At 38.0% G+C, this 18,202-nt stretch overlaps 3 protein-coding genes across 3 annotated transcripts; 2 read left to right on the forward strand and 1 right to left on the reverse strand.

Annotated features, from left to right (window-relative positions):
- Positions 1 to 4,615: 4,615 nt before the first annotated feature.
- Positions 4,616 to 8,680, forward strand: LOC113108583 (E3 ubiquitin-protein ligase Topors-like). The gene is made up of 3 exons (XM_026271787.1): positions 4,616 to 4,757; positions 4,845 to 4,904; positions 5,468 to 8,680. The coding sequence occupies exon 3, from the start codon at positions 5,471 to 5,473 to the stop codon at positions 8,471 to 8,473; it is 3,003 nt and encodes a 1,000-aa protein (XP_026127572.1). The 5' UTR covers positions 4,616 to 4,757; positions 4,845 to 4,904; positions 5,468 to 5,470; the 3' UTR covers positions 8,474 to 8,680.
- Positions 8,681 to 9,599: 919 nt separating this feature from the next.
- On the forward strand, positions 9,600 to 14,552 carry LOC113105281 (S-methyl-5'-thioadenosine phosphorylase-like). The gene is made up of 8 exons (XM_026266359.1): positions 9,600 to 9,690; positions 10,922 to 11,008; positions 11,278 to 11,336; positions 11,436 to 11,603; positions 12,248 to 12,350; positions 12,422 to 12,661; positions 14,058 to 14,180; positions 14,297 to 14,552. Exons 1-8 carry the CDS (start codon positions 9,667 to 9,669, stop codon positions 14,333 to 14,335), a joined length of 843 nt encoding a protein of 280 aa, XP_026122144.1. The 5' UTR covers positions 9,600 to 9,666; the 3' UTR covers positions 14,336 to 14,552.
- Positions 14,553 to 15,503: 951 nt separating this feature from the next.
- LOC113105376 (cyclin-dependent kinase 4 inhibitor B-like) lies at positions 15,504 to 18,202 on the reverse strand. The gene is made up of 2 exons (XM_026266444.1): positions 17,844 to 18,202; positions 15,504 to 15,941 (listed from the first exon to the last, which is right to left on the reverse strand). Exons 1-2 carry the CDS (start codon positions 17,982 to 17,984, stop codon positions 15,690 to 15,692), a joined length of 393 nt encoding a protein of 130 aa, XP_026122229.1. The 5' UTR covers positions 17,985 to 18,202; the 3' UTR covers positions 15,504 to 15,689.

The raw sequence follows: 18,202 nt of genomic DNA on the forward strand, positions 1-18,202 counted from the left end.
TATGCAGTGCATTGTGCAATACTCCATGTATGAATGAAGAAGGTTCTTAATGCTGGGAATCCCAGCTCTTCTGAGACCCAAATAAAAAGAAACAGAAAAATATACATATATATATTTGAAAAAAGGAAGAAAAAACAAGTGTAGTTTATATTTTCGGTAGTAGCTTTTGTAGTATATTTTCCAAATAGAAGAGTATATGAGAATGACAGGAAGTGAGGCCAGACTAATATTTGGGAGAGCTCTGTCACGCTGTGCCTTGACTCGTCTTAGCCTTGTTTCTGTGATCCATCCCTCCGAACCAGCACGACCTGCCAGCTTCCATCCTCAGAACAGATCGATGAGGAACATGGCTTAGTCACCTCTGACCTCCGTCAAAACTACTTTGTTCTGTCATGCATCATCCTGAACAACACTGGTCATCTTCTCCTGTGGCAGCTCGTCTCACCTGATCAACTCTGCTCTTGAGGCTCTTTCCATTCTTTATTACCTTCATAATAACTGTCTTGTTATTATCATCCTCATGCCTAAGATGTGTTTTGTATTTCAAACAATGAAGTGGAAGACCTTGGGAGAACAGCATTGGAATCAATCATTAATGGCAGCTGGAGTCTCCCAGCGGTAGATCCTGTTCTTTAGTGTTAAAGTGTGCTCAAGTATCTGATCCTCTGCCTATAAATGCAAAGAGACAGCAATATGAGTCTTGTGTTTGCAAAAGTGTGCGGTGTTGTATTAGAAAGCAGCACTGTTTCACAATTATGGTGCATATTGTGACCAACACATTTTTTGGTTCATTTTTGTTTTATTCTCTCCATTCTATGCAAACACTTAAAGGATTACGGAAGCCCATTTCTGCCACAGAAAAATACAAAAAAGAATAATTTAAACCAAAAAATTATAATAATAAACTCCGAATTCTCAGAATTGTTTTATCACAGTTGTCAGTGATAACTTAATTCAGAGTTTACTTCTTGTAATTTATTTTGTGTTTTGTTTCCACCATGTAATAAAACATTTAAATTCAGTCTTTTTATGTCACAATTCGGATTTTCTTTTTCTTGCAATTGTTAGTTTATGTCTCACAACAATGCAATTTCTTCTGAGAATTGCAAGTTTTTATATATTATTTTATGCATTATAATAGTCTGTCTTTTTATTTTGTGGCAGAAACTGGCTTCCAAAAAAAGTTTTATTTTTTTTATTTTTATATTGTTTTATTCTGTTTAGTTTTGTTTTATATATATATATATATATATATATATATATATATATATATATATATATATATATATATTTTTTTTTTTTTTTTTTTTTTTTTTTAGCTACATTTTAATGAAGAGTTTACATTTATGTCATGGAAATGCCAGACTGTTGTAGCAAAACTATTACTATTCTTTTTTTGGTGTGTGCTGATCAAGTGATTTGTTAAATCAAGAACCCTCTTGCACAGAACCTCCCATTAACATGCTTTGGTTGAGAGTTCAGAGAATTGATCAAATCTCTACGAGACTGTAGCTTTCATTGGGATTATCACAGAAGTCACACGCCAAACACGTGAAATCAAGCTCAAGCCAGTTTCCAGTGTGATGAAAGAAATACTTTGTGACAGACACAGGACTATTCAGTGGCTGTAGGGTTTTCCAAAAGCTTTAAAACACTAAAATGAGGGAATGCCAGCGGACAGGCTCAGATATAATTAAGTGGAAAGTGCCAGGTGTCCAAGAATCTGAAATGTGTGTTCCATCACTCGGCACAAAACAAAAAGATAAAATGAAACTTTGTGTTTGCTGGGCCATGCAGAATTTTTTATTGTGAATATTAAATTCAATGCAGCAGGAAAAGTAGATGTGATGAAGACAGAAAAACAGACCAGAGTGAACAAGAAACAAATAAATAACTTTATAAAAATTCCTTTTACGTTTGTTGTATAAAAGCACCAGAAGAGAGAAAGAGAAAGATTCCCGCCATATAAATTCTATTAGATAAAGACTTTTATTTTTCTATCCCCTCCCAATGTTGTGAGGCATCAGATTTCTATCTTTATATGAATATAGATTTATGACCCATATTTTCTGCTCACTTTCCTCTCCCCTGCTTGTATTAGTTCTGTGTTAATGGAGCAGTTTGTGGACAGGTCTGTGTGTGGCGTAGCTTACAGAACGCTTGCGTTTTAGCATGAGAGAAACTTGCGGAAAGAGAAAACTGAGAAAGGGAGGGTTCTGTGCCGGAGACCTGTGAACAGATGTCCTTTTAGAAAACAAGTTATATGCATTCAGATGTTGTATAATATTGTAAAGGTGTGTTTTTTCTTTCATTATGTGTGTGCGTGTGTGTGTACATACTCATATTTACCTGGTGCTGGCTATGTTAGAGCCCACACTCTGAGGTATTATGTATTCTTGTATTGTAATATAATTGATCAATGTTAATAAAATGTTTTATACTTTACATACTGGCTCTGCTTGCTGCTGCTTTGTAATTATTTGTGAAATTTACTAGCAATTTATAAGTGGAATTTGTTTCAAAGTGAACTTTTTTCAAACAAAGTTTTTGTTTGTTTGTTAGTGTTTTAAAGTTTGGGGCATATTAATGAACTAAATAAAATGGTACAGGATAGTGGTCAAGTTGTTCCACCTTTTACTCCAGAGTTGACCGTAAAATGTCTACAAAAGGACACGAGCGCTGTCACAGCACGACCACAACTGCTTAACATTGTCAAGTCAAGTCACCTTTATTTATATAGTGCTTTAAACAAAATACATTGCGTCAAAGCAACTGAACAACATTCATTAGGAAAACAGTGTGTTAATAATGCAAAATGCAGTTCATCATTGAATTTAGTGATGTCGTCATCTCTGTTCAGTTTAAATCATGTCTGTGCATTAATTTGCAATCAAGTCAATGATATCGCTGTAGATGAAGTGACCCCAACTAAGCAAGCCAGAGGCGACAGCGGCAAGGAACCGAAACTCCATCGGTGACAGAATGGAGAAAAAAACCTTGGGAGAAACCAGGCTCAGTTGGGGGTCAGTTCTCCTCTGACCAGACGAAACCAGTAGTTCAATTCCAGACTGCAGCAAAGTCAGATTGTGCAGAAGAATCATCTGTTTCCTGTGGTCTTGTCCTGGTGGTCCTCTGAGACGAGGTCTTTACAGGGGATCTGTATCTAGTTGTCCTGGTCTCCGCTGTCTTTCAGGGCAGTAGAGGTCTTTTCTAGGTGCTGATCCACCATCTGATCCATACCCTCATGGTACTAAAAAATCGTTGATCATAGATTGTTGGTCTGATTTTCACCAAATTTGGCTCGGATCATCTTCAGACCAAGCTGGCAAAAAGTTATGGATTTGGTGTTGATATGTGAAACAGTTTTAGTTTAGCGCATGAATGAATTTGCTGGAAAGATGCCAAACTGCATCTGAGGATCTCTCCAAAGTCTCTCACTTTGTGTCTGCCATTGTCACATCACACTGATCATAGCACGTCATTTTGTTAACAGCGCCACCTATTGGCCAAGAGTAATAAACCATTACTTTACCTTTAATTATGAAATTTCCAAAAATGATAATAACTTTTGATTGCAAAAGGCTATTGAAATGAAACTTGGGTTGTGCCTATAACATACACCAATTTTCGCTTAGGAAATCTGAACTCCCTGTCGGCCTTTTTGACTTATGTTAAAAATATACTTTTTCTAAACCCCCCTCAACTGTTGGTCCGATTTTCAGTAAAATTTAGTCAGATGATCGTCAGACTGTGCTGACAAAAAGATATGGATTTTGTGTCGATTGACAAAACCGTTTTCATACAGCATCGTTACAAATTTTAAACATGGTGCCAAACTTAGTCTGGGGCTATATCTTTGCGAAGCTTTGACATAATGGCAACAAACTCTGTGTCTGTCATTATCACCTCACACGTACAGAACACACCAAGATAATTTGATTACAACCCCACCTGTCGGTCAAAAGTGATAAGCCTTATACAAGCTGTTATCTGTTGTTAATCTTGCATAAAAATACACGTGCATAATACTGAGCTTACAACAAAAGTGACCAGAAATGTACGTTGGATAATTTTTATTACATGATTTATTATTACAGAATAATTCATTTTTGTTACATGTTGTGATTTATATTCTAGAAGTGTTTTTGTGAATGAACTGCTGTTCCAGTTGTGTAATAAAATTACTTTCTTGTGTCAAAGAATGTCAGCTTGTGTTTAAGATCAAATATAACACCAAATATCTCTGTGCTTTGGCTGATCATTGTCATGCTTCAATTAAAGCTCAAACAGGTTGATGTTTCTTATGTCACACAAAGACAAATCATTTAAAACAGTGAACTATTAAATTCTACTTGTTTGAATATTAGAATAATTAAATGCTCCTCAAGATATGCCGTTGCTATTTTAAACAGCAATTCTCAGAACTGTGTTTTAGTATTTTAAACTTATGAAATTGATTTCATAAACCATATCAAGAAGGAACTGCTTCTCTGATACATAACGGTTCAAGTTTTATTAACGGTTGAAGGGCTTTTATTCTGAAGTGGAAAACCGGAAGTTCCGAAAGTTTTGAACGCATGTCACTTCCGAGATGTTCTTGTTTTGTTACGTCACGATCAGCCGCCCGAGAGAGAAGTCGTGTCGGTTCTAGTCGTTATTAAACGCATTTAATATTTACACTCGGAGAAATAAAGTCTTACTGGCTCCTGAATTATCATCTTTAACTGTTCTTTGAAGCGTCTCTGGTTTATAAGGCAGTAAGTTACATGAGATTCAACTCAACATGTTTTTGTGGATTCTGTAAAGCGTTTTTAAAATTGTAAATGTCCTTTTGTTTGTGTCAGATAAAGTCAAATGAGGATCCGAGTAACTTACTCCCAAAGTCTCAACAAATACATGAAACAGTAAGATAAAATCATTTTGAATGAGGTGTTTTTTTTATGGGTTTCTGTTTATTATAGAAATGTGTTTATTGTGCTAAAATAATAATAGTATGATACTGCATAGTTTTGTTTACATTCTGTTAACATTGTAAAATACCAGTGTAACGTTACTCCTGTCAGAAAGTAGCTTACTATTAAAGGTAACACTTTATTTTAAGGTGTCCTTGTTACATGTACTTACCCTTTTTGTAATAATTAATTATGCATAATTCAACGCAAGTAACACTAAGCCAAACCATAACCATATAGTAAGTACATGTAGTTAATCAATATTATTCAGTACGTAAATGTATAATTACACTGTAACAAGAACATCTTAAAATAAAGCGTGAGCAAAATTAATAATATGAGCAAACTCGATCGCGTAAATAGTGTTTACATTATTAAATAGTGTTTACACTGTATTTACTTCAGTCACCTGAACATTTTTAAGTAATTTTTTTTTTCTAATGTTATTAAACGTTATCATTTTACACAAATGCTGAAAACAAGTAGCCTAATAATTAAAACCTTTCTTCCGTCAGATCATGGCATCACCGCAGATGAAGGAGCGTCCATCGGGTGTTGTGTTAAACACTATATCAAAAGGAGCGTCTCCAGAATCCAAGTGCCCGATATGTCTGGATCACTACAAAAACATATCGTACCTTGATGTGTGTCTGCATAAGTTCTGCTTCTGCTGCATCCGCGAGTGGTCGAAGAACAAAGCCGAGTGCCCTTTATGCAAGCAGCCGTTTAATTCAATTTATCACACCATAAAGTCCGAAGATAACTACCAGAAGTTCGACCTGCGACCAACCGAAAATGGCTCGTTTGGGAACATGGCAGGCCAGAGATTCCGGTATCGCACCACGCTCACCGGCGAGCGCAGACCAGCGCCGAGGAGAACCTCGTCCCCTCCTGACCACGGGGTCTTATTCGAGGGCCTGAGAGGGTCTGTTCCTCAGCGGCACAATAGAGATCTCCACAGCATGTTGAGGAGGTTAGCAGAGGAGAGACAGCGGAGAGAGAGAGAGGGAAGGTCTCTGCGAAGTCTTCAGGAACAGCAAGCGGTTAAATTCAGACGGGCTTTGTACAGGAGAGGCGTGCGAGTCCAGAACGTGGAGGACGGCGGACGCAGCAGGGAGACTTCTGCAGAGTTCTTCAGGAGAAATCCTGCTTGTCTCCACAGGCTTGTGCCTTGGGTGAAACGAGAGCTGACTGTCCTGTACGGTTCTCACGGGTCGCTAGCAAACATAGTGCAGCACATCATCATGACTCTGATCACTCGGCATAACTTGGACGAGCAGCCTGTTCTGCATGAGCTCCGGCCCTTCCTGTTAACCCATACAGAGCACTTCCTGCACGAGTTCCTTAGCTTCGCTCGGTCCCCGTTCAACATGGAGGCGTATGACCAGCGCGCCGTTTACGACTTGCCTCAGGCCTCCGGCGAGATCAGCCGCTCGGAAACCTCTGTGATCTCGATCTCTGAGGACGAGAGCGATGCATTAGTGTCAGGGTCCCAGGATTATGGCACTCCTAGTGTGACCTTAAGCCAAGCCCCGTGGGATGATGAGACCCCAGGGCCATCCTACTCCTCAGAGACCTCTCAGGTGCTGCCTTTCCATGTGAGGGACTCGGATTCTGATAGTAGCGTAGGGGAAGCAGTAGAGTCTGTTACTGCTGTGCCACATCAGGACCGTCTGGGAGATCCTGGCACTTTAGAAGAGGAGCCTTCCTCTGGCAGTGATGAAGACTGTGTGATTGTTGGATATGTTAAGCCAGCTTTAGAAAGGACACCGGAACTGGTCCTGCTTTCCTCTGATTCAGAACCATCTGAGCAGAACGCTGAGCCACAGAGCCCTGATCTGACTCCCGCTGACACTCAGAGGAACACCTCGTCTCGCTCCAGAGAAGATAAATCTGGTGAAAGGCATCATGAGAGACAGCTGTCGGGATCTAGAAATCGATCGTCACGCAGCACTAGGACTCACTCCTCCTCTCATGGCAGGGAACACCAATTGTCTAAAAAGAGCAAGCATAAGCGGAGACGAGAAAATGAGTCAAGTTTCCACTCCTCGTATAGCCATTACAGTCAAAGAGACCGCAGCGGGAGATGCTACACAGAGACATGCTCATCCTACACCAGCCATTACAGAAGTGTACATCGCTCTCGTTCTCAATCGCATCGTAAAAGACGAAGCAGGGACCGTCAGGAAAGAAGACGCTCGAGGAGTAATTCTAGAATCAACTCTTCCAACCGTCAGGACAGAAGTAATTCTAGGAGTAATTCTAGAATCAACTCTTCCAACCGTCACTCAAGGAGTAATTCTAGAATGAACTCTTCCAACCGTCAGGACAGAAGTAATTCTATGAGTAATTCTAGAATCAACTCTTCCAACCGTCGCTCGAGGAGCAATTCTAGAATCAACTCTTCCAACCGTCAGGACAGAAGTAATTCTAGGAGTAATTCTAGAATCAACTCTTCCAACCGTCACTCAAGGAGTAATTCTAGAATCAACTCTTCCAACCGTCAGGACAGAAGTAATTCTATGAGTAATTCTAGAATCAACTCTTCCAACCGTCAGGACAGGAGTAATTCTAGAATCAACTCTTCCAACCGTCGCTCGAGGAGCAATTCTAGAATCAACTCTTCCAACCGTCAGGACAGAAGTAATTCTAGGAGTAATTCTAGAATCAACTCTTCCAACCGTCACTCAAGGAGTAATTCTAGAATCAACTCTTCCAACCGTCAGGACAGAAGTAATTCTAGGAGTAATTCTAGAATCAACTCTTCCAACCGTCAGGACAGAAGTAATTCTAGGAGTAATTCTAGAATCAACTCTTCCAACCGTCAGGACAGAAGTAATTCTAGGAGTAATTCTAGAATCAACTCTTCCAACCGTCAGGACAGAAGTAATTCTAGGAGTAATTCTAGAATCAACTCTTCCAACCGTCAGGACAGAAGTAATTCTAGGAGTAATTCTAGAATCAACTCTACCAACCGTCACTCGAGGAGTAATTCTAGAATCAACTCCAGCTCACATCAGACATCACATCATGATGATCATGGAAGGAAAAAGAAATACAAAATGAAGCATCATGAGGAACCCTCAAGGAAAAGTTCTAGTCAATTGGTCACCGATTCTATTGATGATGGCGCAAAAAAGAAAACCAAGAAGCACAAAAAGTTCAAGAGGAAAAGTAGGAGTCCAAGCATAGATGACAGATCTGAGGGTCACGGTCGGAAACATCACAAGAAGAAGAAGAATAAGAAGAAAAACAAGAGGAAGAGCAGGAAACTCAGTGGTGAGAAGAGGTTGGGAAAAAACAGCCCAGTTTTCATTACAATTCCTAGTGACAGTGACGAAGCTGACCCCAGTGAACCCTCAGCCAGGAATATCAGTGCAGCTGACTCCACAGTCACGATCGCACACAGAGCCACAGACTCTCAGCCGCTAGACGTGGAGCAAGACTCAGCTGCTGGAGCTGAATGGAGTTCTGTGTGTGATGCAGGGAATCGTCCCCCAGACAGATTAATGCCAGTGTGATTCTGAGTTTATCTCAATTTGTGGCAAATCAAGACAGAGACTACTGTAATGCCCACATGTGTTTCCAGTGTTTTATAAATGGAGAAGAGATTTTTAAATGTGATTTTGATTTGGAGTTCAAACTTTTGTATTCGATATATTTGCATTTGTGATTTTGGAAATGTATTAATTTCAAACTCCCCTATGCAAGCAAATTAACAGTCACTAATTTAAGAAATTGTCGCAAATTAATAAAAGGATCATAATAGTGTCTTTATTTACTGAAAGCATTATTTAATGTGTTCTTTTGTGTGCAGGGTTTTGTGTGTGTGTGTGTGTGTATGTGCATTGGCTTAAAACAGTCTGAAATCAGGTTCATGCTGGTATTCATTAATCCTTTTTTTTATATGATGCATGAACTCTGTGTACTTCCTCAGATTTCTAAAACATTTTCAGAAAATGCACTGAAATTTTTAAATTGAATTAATACATTGATGCCAAAAATAAATAGGCCTAATTTTTTTTTCATTCAGGTATGTTTTTTCTTGATAGTACATATTGTACAAACTATTGTTGAATGTAAAATGCAATTAGAAAAATATGTTCTGCTCATCAAGCCTGCATTTATTTGATCTGAAATGCAGCAAAATGAGTTCATCAGGATTCTTAGAAAGATCCAAAGATCAGGATTTATCTGAACTAAAAAGATTTTGTAATATTATACACCCTACCATTCAAAAGCTTGGAGTAAGTATCATTTATTGTAAAATTATAAAAAATTTATAATTTTATTTAGCAAGGATGCTAAATACTGATGATAAAGACATTTATAATGTTACAAAAGATTTCTATTTCAAGATAATTGCTGTTCTTCTGAACTTTCTAGTCATCAAAGAATCCTGAAAAACTACTCCGCTGTTTTCAACACAACAATAATAAATGTAAGAGTAAATCATCATATGATTCTGATTTCTGAAGATCATGTGACACTGGAGACTGGAGTAATGATGCTGAAAATACAGCTGCACATCACAGAAATAAATTGCAGTTTTAAAACGTATTCAAATAGAAAGTAGTTATTTTAAATGGTAATATTCACAATATAACTGATGATACATAGGTGGCGCTACTGCGCTTCTCTCTTCCGCGCGGCGCCATCAAACAAGAAAGAACCAGGAAGCTGATGTTACATTTCTAAAAACACGTGAAACAGAATGGCGTCAGACGGTCACGTAAAGGTAATTGTAACATTATTATGATGAAACAATACGGGTGAACACATGGGTTATGTGAGAATATAGTTCAGGAGGTGGAACACTGCAGTGTTTACACGTCAACACGTCACTAAGCAAGTGTTGAATTGCTAGGGTTCTGAAATATAGATTAAGGAAATATATATTATATTTATGTATAGTATTAGGATGGATAGGGTTCTTTTCTTCCAACGGCTACAGCCTTTTCGTACTGTAGAGCATTAAAAAAAACGTCATCATCACGTTAACCGCTATCGGTCATAACTCGAGCTGTCCTCCAGGGGGCGCTCAGGCGGTTCCTCGTCAGCACCAGGGAGTGACACATGTTCCGTCATTATTATTTTTATGTTATTACATTGGTTGCAGCATAGGAAACTTGTGGAGAGAAAAAAATATATATATACATATGACGGTTTTTTCCCCTATGTTTTTACATGTTATGTAATAACTTTCATAAGAAAATATTTTCATAAGAATATCTCATATTTCATAGGAATATTGATTTATAATTTCTTGCTGCGTTTTCCCATAATGCCTGATTAACATGTTTGTCCTATAAGACATGCATGCAAATTACACCCAGTTTCATAACAAAAAGTCGTAGGCTACTCTGATTTGAAACCCTTTAACATTTGTTCTTAGATGTTTATTTTGAAAATTAGCCAGATTAATTAAACAGATCAATTAAATGATGATTAAAAGAAGAGTGCTAAATCCGATCAATCTGTCAATATCAGTAATATTTAAAGAGCAAGCAGAGGGAGTGTTTGTGATCAAACCTCTTGGAAAGTGTGCTCCGTACAGGACATCCAGCTAAAACAGTGGTCTCAAAGAAATTGACTCAAATATAAAGTCCTCTACAGAAAAGTGTCGGGGTTCGAGGAGGATCTATGCTCTATAGGTTAAACTTCTGTGGATGTGACATAATTGTAACATTGTGTAGATGATACTTTCTTCAGTTTATTCATTTTGTATCAAAGACGTTTCATTGTGACAGTTTGTCAATAAAATATGATCTAAAACTTATGAAACACATGATGACTGTCCTGTATTTGGCTTGACATGTTGAAATAATGAAATCACTGTGAAGTGACTTTCTAACAGATCCTCGATCGAAACTTAGAACAAATTTTTTTTTACATAATTCCATAATTCACGTCTCTCTTAAATATTAGTGAGTGTGCGAACCCATCTGTAATCTGTCATGTTCTCATAGATAGGAATAATTGGAGGATCTGGTCTGGATGATCCGGATATTCTGGAGGGCAGAACGGAGCGGTACGTAGTCACTCCGTTTGGAAAGGTGAGTGAATGATTACAGGAGAGAAATAAATCAAGTCTCTCTCTTTTATGTCAAAAATCATTAGGATATTAAGCAAAGATCATGTTCCATGAAGATAATTTGTAAACTTCCTACCATAAATATCTAAAAATGTAATTTTTGCATTGCATTGCTACTTCATTTGAACAACTTCGAGTCTTGAACCGCTCGTTCAGCGTAATATATTAACAGCTGATAAACAGAGGAAGAAGTGTATGTATTTATTCTCGTTTCCTCCTCTCTTTCGACAGCCGTCTGATGCTCTGATTTTGGGCAAAATAAAGAATGTTGATTGTGTACTTCTTGCAAGGTGGGAGTTTATACAGTATTATACTCTACCATACACAATGCTTTGAATTAGACTTGACATATCTGCTGGTTTTTATGAATTTTGTCTTAACTCTGCAAGGCATGGGAGACAGCACACCATAATGCCATCCAATGTGAATTACCAGGCCAATATTTGGGCCTTGAAGGAAGCGGGCTGCACTCATCTGTTAGTGACCACAGCATGTGGTTCCCTCCGAGAGGACATCCAGCCTGGGGACATCGTGCTGATTGACCAGTTTATTGATCGGTTAGTGTTCAGTTACACGACTGGAGGAAATGCAGATCTGCTCAGCAATACTGTATGAAGCAGACAATGAGAGAGACTTTGTTCAAGGCATTTATTTATTTATTTAATTAAAGCAAAGATTCACGACGAGACGAGCTGAAACTTACTTGTGGAAGAGCTTCGTCATCAGAGTCCTTCTTTCTCACAGTTTGCACACAATGTGCATTAATGGTGTGTTAAAGAGTGTTGAAATGTGTTTCTTTTTCTCCAACTCTGTCGCTTTCTAGTATTGTAATACAAATTAATAACATTTAGTATGTTCCTATATTATTCTAACCTTAATCCAAACCTTGGGAACATAGCATGCTTTGTCATGTGTTTATATACGCAATATAAATGAGCAGAACATAGGACCAGGGGAACATGGGAAATTACAACATTTTTGTCTTTAGAGGCAGCTCAAAATCCCACTTTTGGAGATATTGCATTATGATCAAACCTAAAACCCTCTGATGAGTGTAGAAGTGAAGATCTGTGTGCATGATTTTAAGAAGCACCCTGAAGTCGAGGACATGGGTACAGACTGCTGTGTTCTTGCTTCTTGAGTTTGGTGCATATTCACATATCTCCTCCTCTTCTTCTTCTGGCACCACGCTGACCTGAAGGACAGCGAAGCGTGTTCAGACGTTCTATGACGGTCAGCCCAGCAGTCCCGCAGGTGTGTGTCACATCCCCATGGCGGACCCGTTCTGCAGCAGGACTAGAGAGGTCAGTGACGCTCAGCTCTCTGTCTGATGTCTCATATTGTCTGGCTCACCTGGTCTTACCTGGTCCTGCAGGTGCTCCTGGAGGTGGCTCAGGGACTCGGTGTGAAGTGTCACCCTCGAGGGACGATGGTGACCATAGAGGGTCCTCGCTTCTCCTCTCGGGCAGAGAGCCTGATGTTCAGACAGTGGGGCGCTGATGTCATCAACATGACCACGGTCCCTGAGGTGGTCCTCGCTAAGGAGGCCGGGCTGTGCTATGCTAGTATTGCCATGGCAACTGATTATGACTGCTGGAAAGAGCACGAAGAGGCGGTGAGCTCATAGTGTGTGTGTGTGTGTGTGTGTGAACACTGTATGTGTTTACCTACATGACCGTATTTGTGTGTGCGTGCATGACTGTGTGTGTGTGTGTGTTTTGCACTCTTGACTTTTTAACAGTGTCACCCCTTAATTGGTGTGCACTTTTTTCTGCTTCATGAATGATTTGTAGATTGTACACTCACACAATTCTCTGTATTTTTGCATATTTCTCATTCTTTTCCAGTGGCGGTCATTTCTGACCATGAACAACACAAGTGTGATTATTTATTTTTTATGACCATTTAAATCCAGTTAATCAAGTCCATGATTTATTCATTTATTTTTTTGCTTTTGTACCATTCCGATGAAGTAGTGCTTTTTAAAATTTAACACACACACAAATAAATAAAAAATTCCAGTCTAAAATGAGGAAACATCAGCAGAAGGTTAAAGGGTCACAGAGTTGGTGTCAGTCGTGTCTTTGGCTGTAAATGCACAGCTGCACACTTCTGATGCTCTGATGCACAGGTCATGCATTATCACTCTTCTCCATCTTGATTCTTCTTGTTAAGTCGTTTTTTCAATGAGTCTCTAAAAAAAGTGAAAAAATGACTAATGCATGGCTAATATTAAATGTAAAGCTAGAAAGTAACTATATTCCTGTTACATTTAACCTTAATTTATAGATTTTTTTTCTATATATAATATGGCACAAGTTCTTGCAAAATCCCGTTGTTTTGTTTGTCCTCCTTCCAAGTTTCTCCTGCTGACCTTTGGTTTTCTCTCCCCGGTCACCACATCCTTCCGTCTCTTTCCCGGACTCTCAGTCTCTCTCTGACTCACACAGTCACACACACACACACACACACACAATTTGGCTACCAACCAATTCCTCTAAAGGCAAGCGTTGGGGATAAAAATTGTAGTTCACTTTTCTTTCTTGATCACATGATCTCTCCGGTAGCTGTCTTGATTCAGAAGGTTAGCTGTAGATTTATTGTCCTTTGCAGAATCTGAACACACAATGCAACTCTTGACATCTAAATGTCTGACGAAGTCTGCCATTAATCAGAGACAATAGTTCATCTGTTGCTTGTGTGTAAAACGTCTTCCAGTTTCAGTTTTATCTTGTGACAGGTTATTCATGATGCATGACAGCATTATCTGTGCTGTCTGAGGAACCAGAGGCAAATGCAAGACTCAATGATACTACTTTTTTATTATTATTATTATTATTTTAGATGCAATCATTTTAAGTTCGTAATGCATTGTTCTTTTTACTGGCCGGTCATGTCCAAATAAATCAAGATCTCTTGTCAAATCCATGCTTTAATGTGCCATTATTTGTATTGTTTCCTGTATAACCTGCATAAACCAAACTCAACTACTTTATTCATGTTTATTCCAGGTGTGTGTGGACAATGTGCTGAAAACCATGAAGGAGAACGCAAATAAAGCGAGCAGCATCCTGCTCACAGCGATCCCACAGATCTGTCAGATGGACTGGGAGAGCACAATAAATGCACATAAAGTGAGTTAAAGCTCTTCCAGATCTAGACGACAGACTTGTTTAAATATGTTTATGTTTTGTATATGACACCTGTGCTGAGCTGAAAGGCTTTATGTGTCGTGATGTTTGTGTTTCAGCTGATGGCGCAGTCTTCCGTCATGTTGCCCAAACACTGAAGCCCCCGTCTGTCCACTGAGAAGAGCCCTGTGTCTGTAAACAGCTCCCATCTGATCAGTCTCATAATAGTGTTTAAAACAGAGTTAGTATGATGCATGGAAGCAGTGCCAGAGGACTGGATCTTTTGATTGTCACATTGTTTTTCAGTGCGTTTTAATACTAACAGAAGTGTTGTTTCACATGAAGTACCTTGGATATAAATCGAAATGGAAGTATTTTTGATTTGAAATAAAAGTCTGCAGTTTTTCCCTTTGCAGATTGTGTGGGTTATTATTCATCTCGAATCAGCTGCACCTTACTGTTCCAGAGTTTTGTGAAGAACAGATGCATATTTCTTGGAAAACCCTGGTAAACCTTGGTTGCTTGTCAGGAAAAGAACCAAACAATGCTCCTGCATATTTCTGTTCAGTGTTTTTGCTTCAAGCGATCTAAACAGATCTCTGTGTCGTGTTTCTTTATTAATATTTCTGCTTTTCAAAGTCTTATTCCTGATCTAATTATTTTCTGTTCCTTGAGCTCAGATCAACTGCATGTTGCAAGCCTCAACCAAAATTTAACAAGTTCTCTTTTATTTAATGTTTGCACATATAAAAAATTAATTGTCTCTATGCAAAATCAAGCTTAAATACCATATTTTTATTTTGTTTGTTTAGCTGAACTTACCTGTATTTCGAACAGGTTATATGCAGCAGCAGGAGGTTACAATTGTGTTATAAAAAAAAAACTTTGCGTAAAAACTGGCATCAATAATAACAACATACGGGACTTTCCTGTCCGCACGAGATTAATATTTCTGTGGCGTTACTCGACAGAAGAGTGTTATGAGTTATAACGAACAAAAGAGTTTGAAAGTTTGCCTGGCGGAACAGAGTTGCATTTTTCATAGAACTGAACGAAAATAACTTATTGATCAGAGAGAGAGAGAGGACTGAGAAATATCAGTAAATCGCATATTAATGCTGCGTTGAGCGCAAACTCAGAAACCTTCGTTATCTTTTCTCAGTTTGACTATTTAGTCACACAATTCACCATGCTAAGTTAATATCAAACATTTTGCATATATGTAAAATGATATTTTTGATCTGTTAGCCGTGTGCTGATGCTGTGTGACTTTTATCTTATGACACGGTGATGCCGCATGTATTAAAAACTCACAAGGAAACTAAAGACACTTAAAATGTTTAATGCTCCCAATAGCATATAAATCCACAAACAATATTGCAAACGGATTACAAATATATATCCTACTCAATGTAAGTGCATTAACTGTTGTGCTTATTCCTTTACTTTTAAAGTATAGCTATAAATCTCTCATAGTAAGTTATAAATATGTAAACAAACAAATGAAAGCGTTTAAATGCTGTCGAGGAGTTGAGCCACGTCCAGATGTCCAGTGTTTCTGGACACATCCACGGCTCTCATCCCGCGGTGATCCACTGCGCTGGGATCGGCCTTAAAGCGGAGTAAGAGCCGCACTGTGTCCGTGAATCCGGATCTGGCTGCATCGTGTAACGGGGTGCTTCCGGTCCCGGGATCAGACACATTAGGATCTGCTCCATGCTCCAGCAGCAGACGAGCCACAGCTGTGTTACCCATCATCATCACCTGCGAGAAATAGTCTATTTCAAAAGTCATTTCAATCAATTAGGAAAAATTATTATTACTTTATTTTTTTATTTTTTTTGGTTCGTTAAGAACATAGTAGTGCATATTTAGGACAGCAAAGAAGCAATTCACGGATAAATTAAATAAATTAATAAAATAATATAACTGCTCATGTTGTAACATTTATCTTCTTGTCTTATAATGACTAAACACTTTGGTTTGTAGTTGAGTGCGTTTTCATGTGCGCTTTGTGATAATCATGAACATATTCCGTTAAAAGATTCAAATATTTCACTTATCTTAACCAATTAGCCTGAAAATAAATACATAGGTCTAATCCAATCTACATTTCTGAATATATGTGTCCCTGCAGCACAAAAGCAGTCTTAGGTCGTATATTTGTAGAATACATAGCACGGGTCAAAATTATAGATTTTTTTCTTTTATGCCAAAAATCATTCGGATATTAAGTAAAGATCATGTTCCATTAAAATATTTTGTAAGTTTCCTACCGTAAATATATAAAAACTTAATTTTTGATTAGTAATATGCATTGCTAAGAGCTTCATCTGAACAACTTTAAAGATGATTTTCTCAATATTTCGATTTTTGTGCTCCCTCAGATTCCAGATTTACAAAGAGTTGTATCTCAGACAAATACTGTCCTCCGAACAAACCACACATCAATGGAGAGATGATTTATTCAGCTTCAGATGATGTAGAAATCTTAATTTCGAGAAATTGACCATTATGACTGGTTTTGTGCTAATTTGTTGTCTTGATTCTGTTCTTGTATTACATTTCTATCCTGTGCAGAATCAGTGCACCATGAGCTCTAACACCATCATCTGAACAGAGATTAGATTCGACGACAGCGTGCAGAAGAATACATATTGTTATATATATATATATATATATATATATATATATATATATATATATTGAGTGTTAGCATCTGCCTTAAACATCAGTTATCCCACGGAGACGGGCTGTTGAATGATGGGGTCATTATTTTGATATAATAAGTAGGCTATAGCTTAATAATAAGTAAATATAATAAGAATTAAAAGTTGTATTATTAATAATTTAATGTCAGAATATTAAACGTCAATGATATCTACAACACAACAGGAAGTAACATAAGTCTTCTGATGTTATTCTGTTGAGGAACAAACCAAGTCTAGACTTAATGCGACGCTAAAACACTCCGTTTATGGACCGACTTTCAAAGTAGCTACAATTAATAGAAAGGGATACATTTCTTACTTTGAAGCACAGAATATTACAAAATTACATCGACTTTTATGAGTGAGAATGGTGCTAAAACGTCACAACTGTATTACGTTTAAGAGAAATAAAACAACAAAAATTGTATAGCTACTTTTTCGTCTTTTTCACGAGGTTAAACATGTCTGGCCGTTTATAGTGTTTTTGTTGTTTTTTAAGAGAAAATAATATTTCAGACTCAGACACCTCCATATAGCTACACTACACCTAAATAACACATTATTGAAATATTTAGCCTATTCAAATACATTGTGCGAATTGATAAATAAAAATAGATTTTTCAGCAACATGTCAAAAGTTATTCGAATTACATGCAGGCTTTAATACAAACGTGAATTATAATCTAAATATGGCGCAAATGTCAGCATTTAGTCTAAATATTAGCTACATTCAAGTAAATAAATAAAAAAGGCATAATTAGAAATTAAATCCTATTAAACCGTGCGTAAAAAAAATTGAGCAAAATCCTAAAGTTGGTCTGTTTAATCAAATAAACTAATTTGCTCTTTTGTAGATATTTTTTTTAAGTGTCTTTGTATTTTTATATCAAATATGTCATATCTGCAGTCGGCCTGATGAACGCATTCGTCCTCTTCTTCTCGTCTGAACACTCACCTGTAATGCGCTTCTTCCGAACCGGTTCAGTCCGTTCACACTCGCTCCGGTGCAGAGTAAAGCCCGAACGCGCTCCGTGCTTCCAGTCGCGGCTGCTTTGGTCAGTTCCTCCGCGTCGTGCATCTTCATCATCTTCATCATCAATCCACTCAACAATTCCGCCTTGACAGGTGACAGCTACTGCCAAAATACTCACTCTTTACATTGTACTTTAATTTTCTCTGTCGCAGGACGGAAAAGCCTCCTCCTAAACGCGTTAAATCTGTTCTTTATACAGGCGAGGCGTCTGATATTTATTACTTGCGGGAGATATATGTTCGGACTTGCCTCTGTAATGAACGTCACAGCCAGCGTGCTGC

The sequence above is a fragment of the Carassius auratus genome, chromosome 1, assembly GCF_003368295.1.
Source record: "Carassius auratus strain Wakin chromosome 1, ASM336829v1, whole genome shotgun sequence".
NCBI classification, from domain to species: domain Eukaryota; kingdom Metazoa; phylum Chordata; class Actinopteri; order Cypriniformes; family Cyprinidae; genus Carassius; species Carassius auratus.

Excerpts from the sequence above, each read along its gene's own strand:
- LOC113108583 (XM_026271787.1), top strand. The coding sequence starts at position 5,471 with ATGGCATCACCGCAGATGAAGGAGCGTCCATCGGGTGTTGTGTTAAAC.
- LOC113105281 (XM_026266359.1), top strand. The coding sequence starts at position 9,667 with ATGGCGTCAGACGGTCACGTAAAG. Across the intron at positions 9,691-10,921 it reads CGTCAGACGGTCACGTAAAG|ATAGGAATAATTGGAGGATC; the intron begins GTAATTGTAACA and ends ATGTTCTCATAG. Across the intron at positions 12,351-12,421 it reads TCTGCAGCAGGACTAGAGAG|GTGCTCCTGGAGGTGGCTCA; the intron begins GTCAGTGACGCT and ends CTGGTCCTGCAG.
- LOC113105376 (XM_026266444.1), bottom strand. The coding sequence starts at position 17,984 with ATGATGAAGATGATGAAGATGCACGACGCGGAGGAACTGACCAAAGCA. Across the intron at positions 15,942-17,843 it reads TCGGAAGAAGCGCATTACAG|GTGATGATGATGGGTAACAC; the intron begins GTGAGTGTTCAG and ends TATTTCTCGCAG.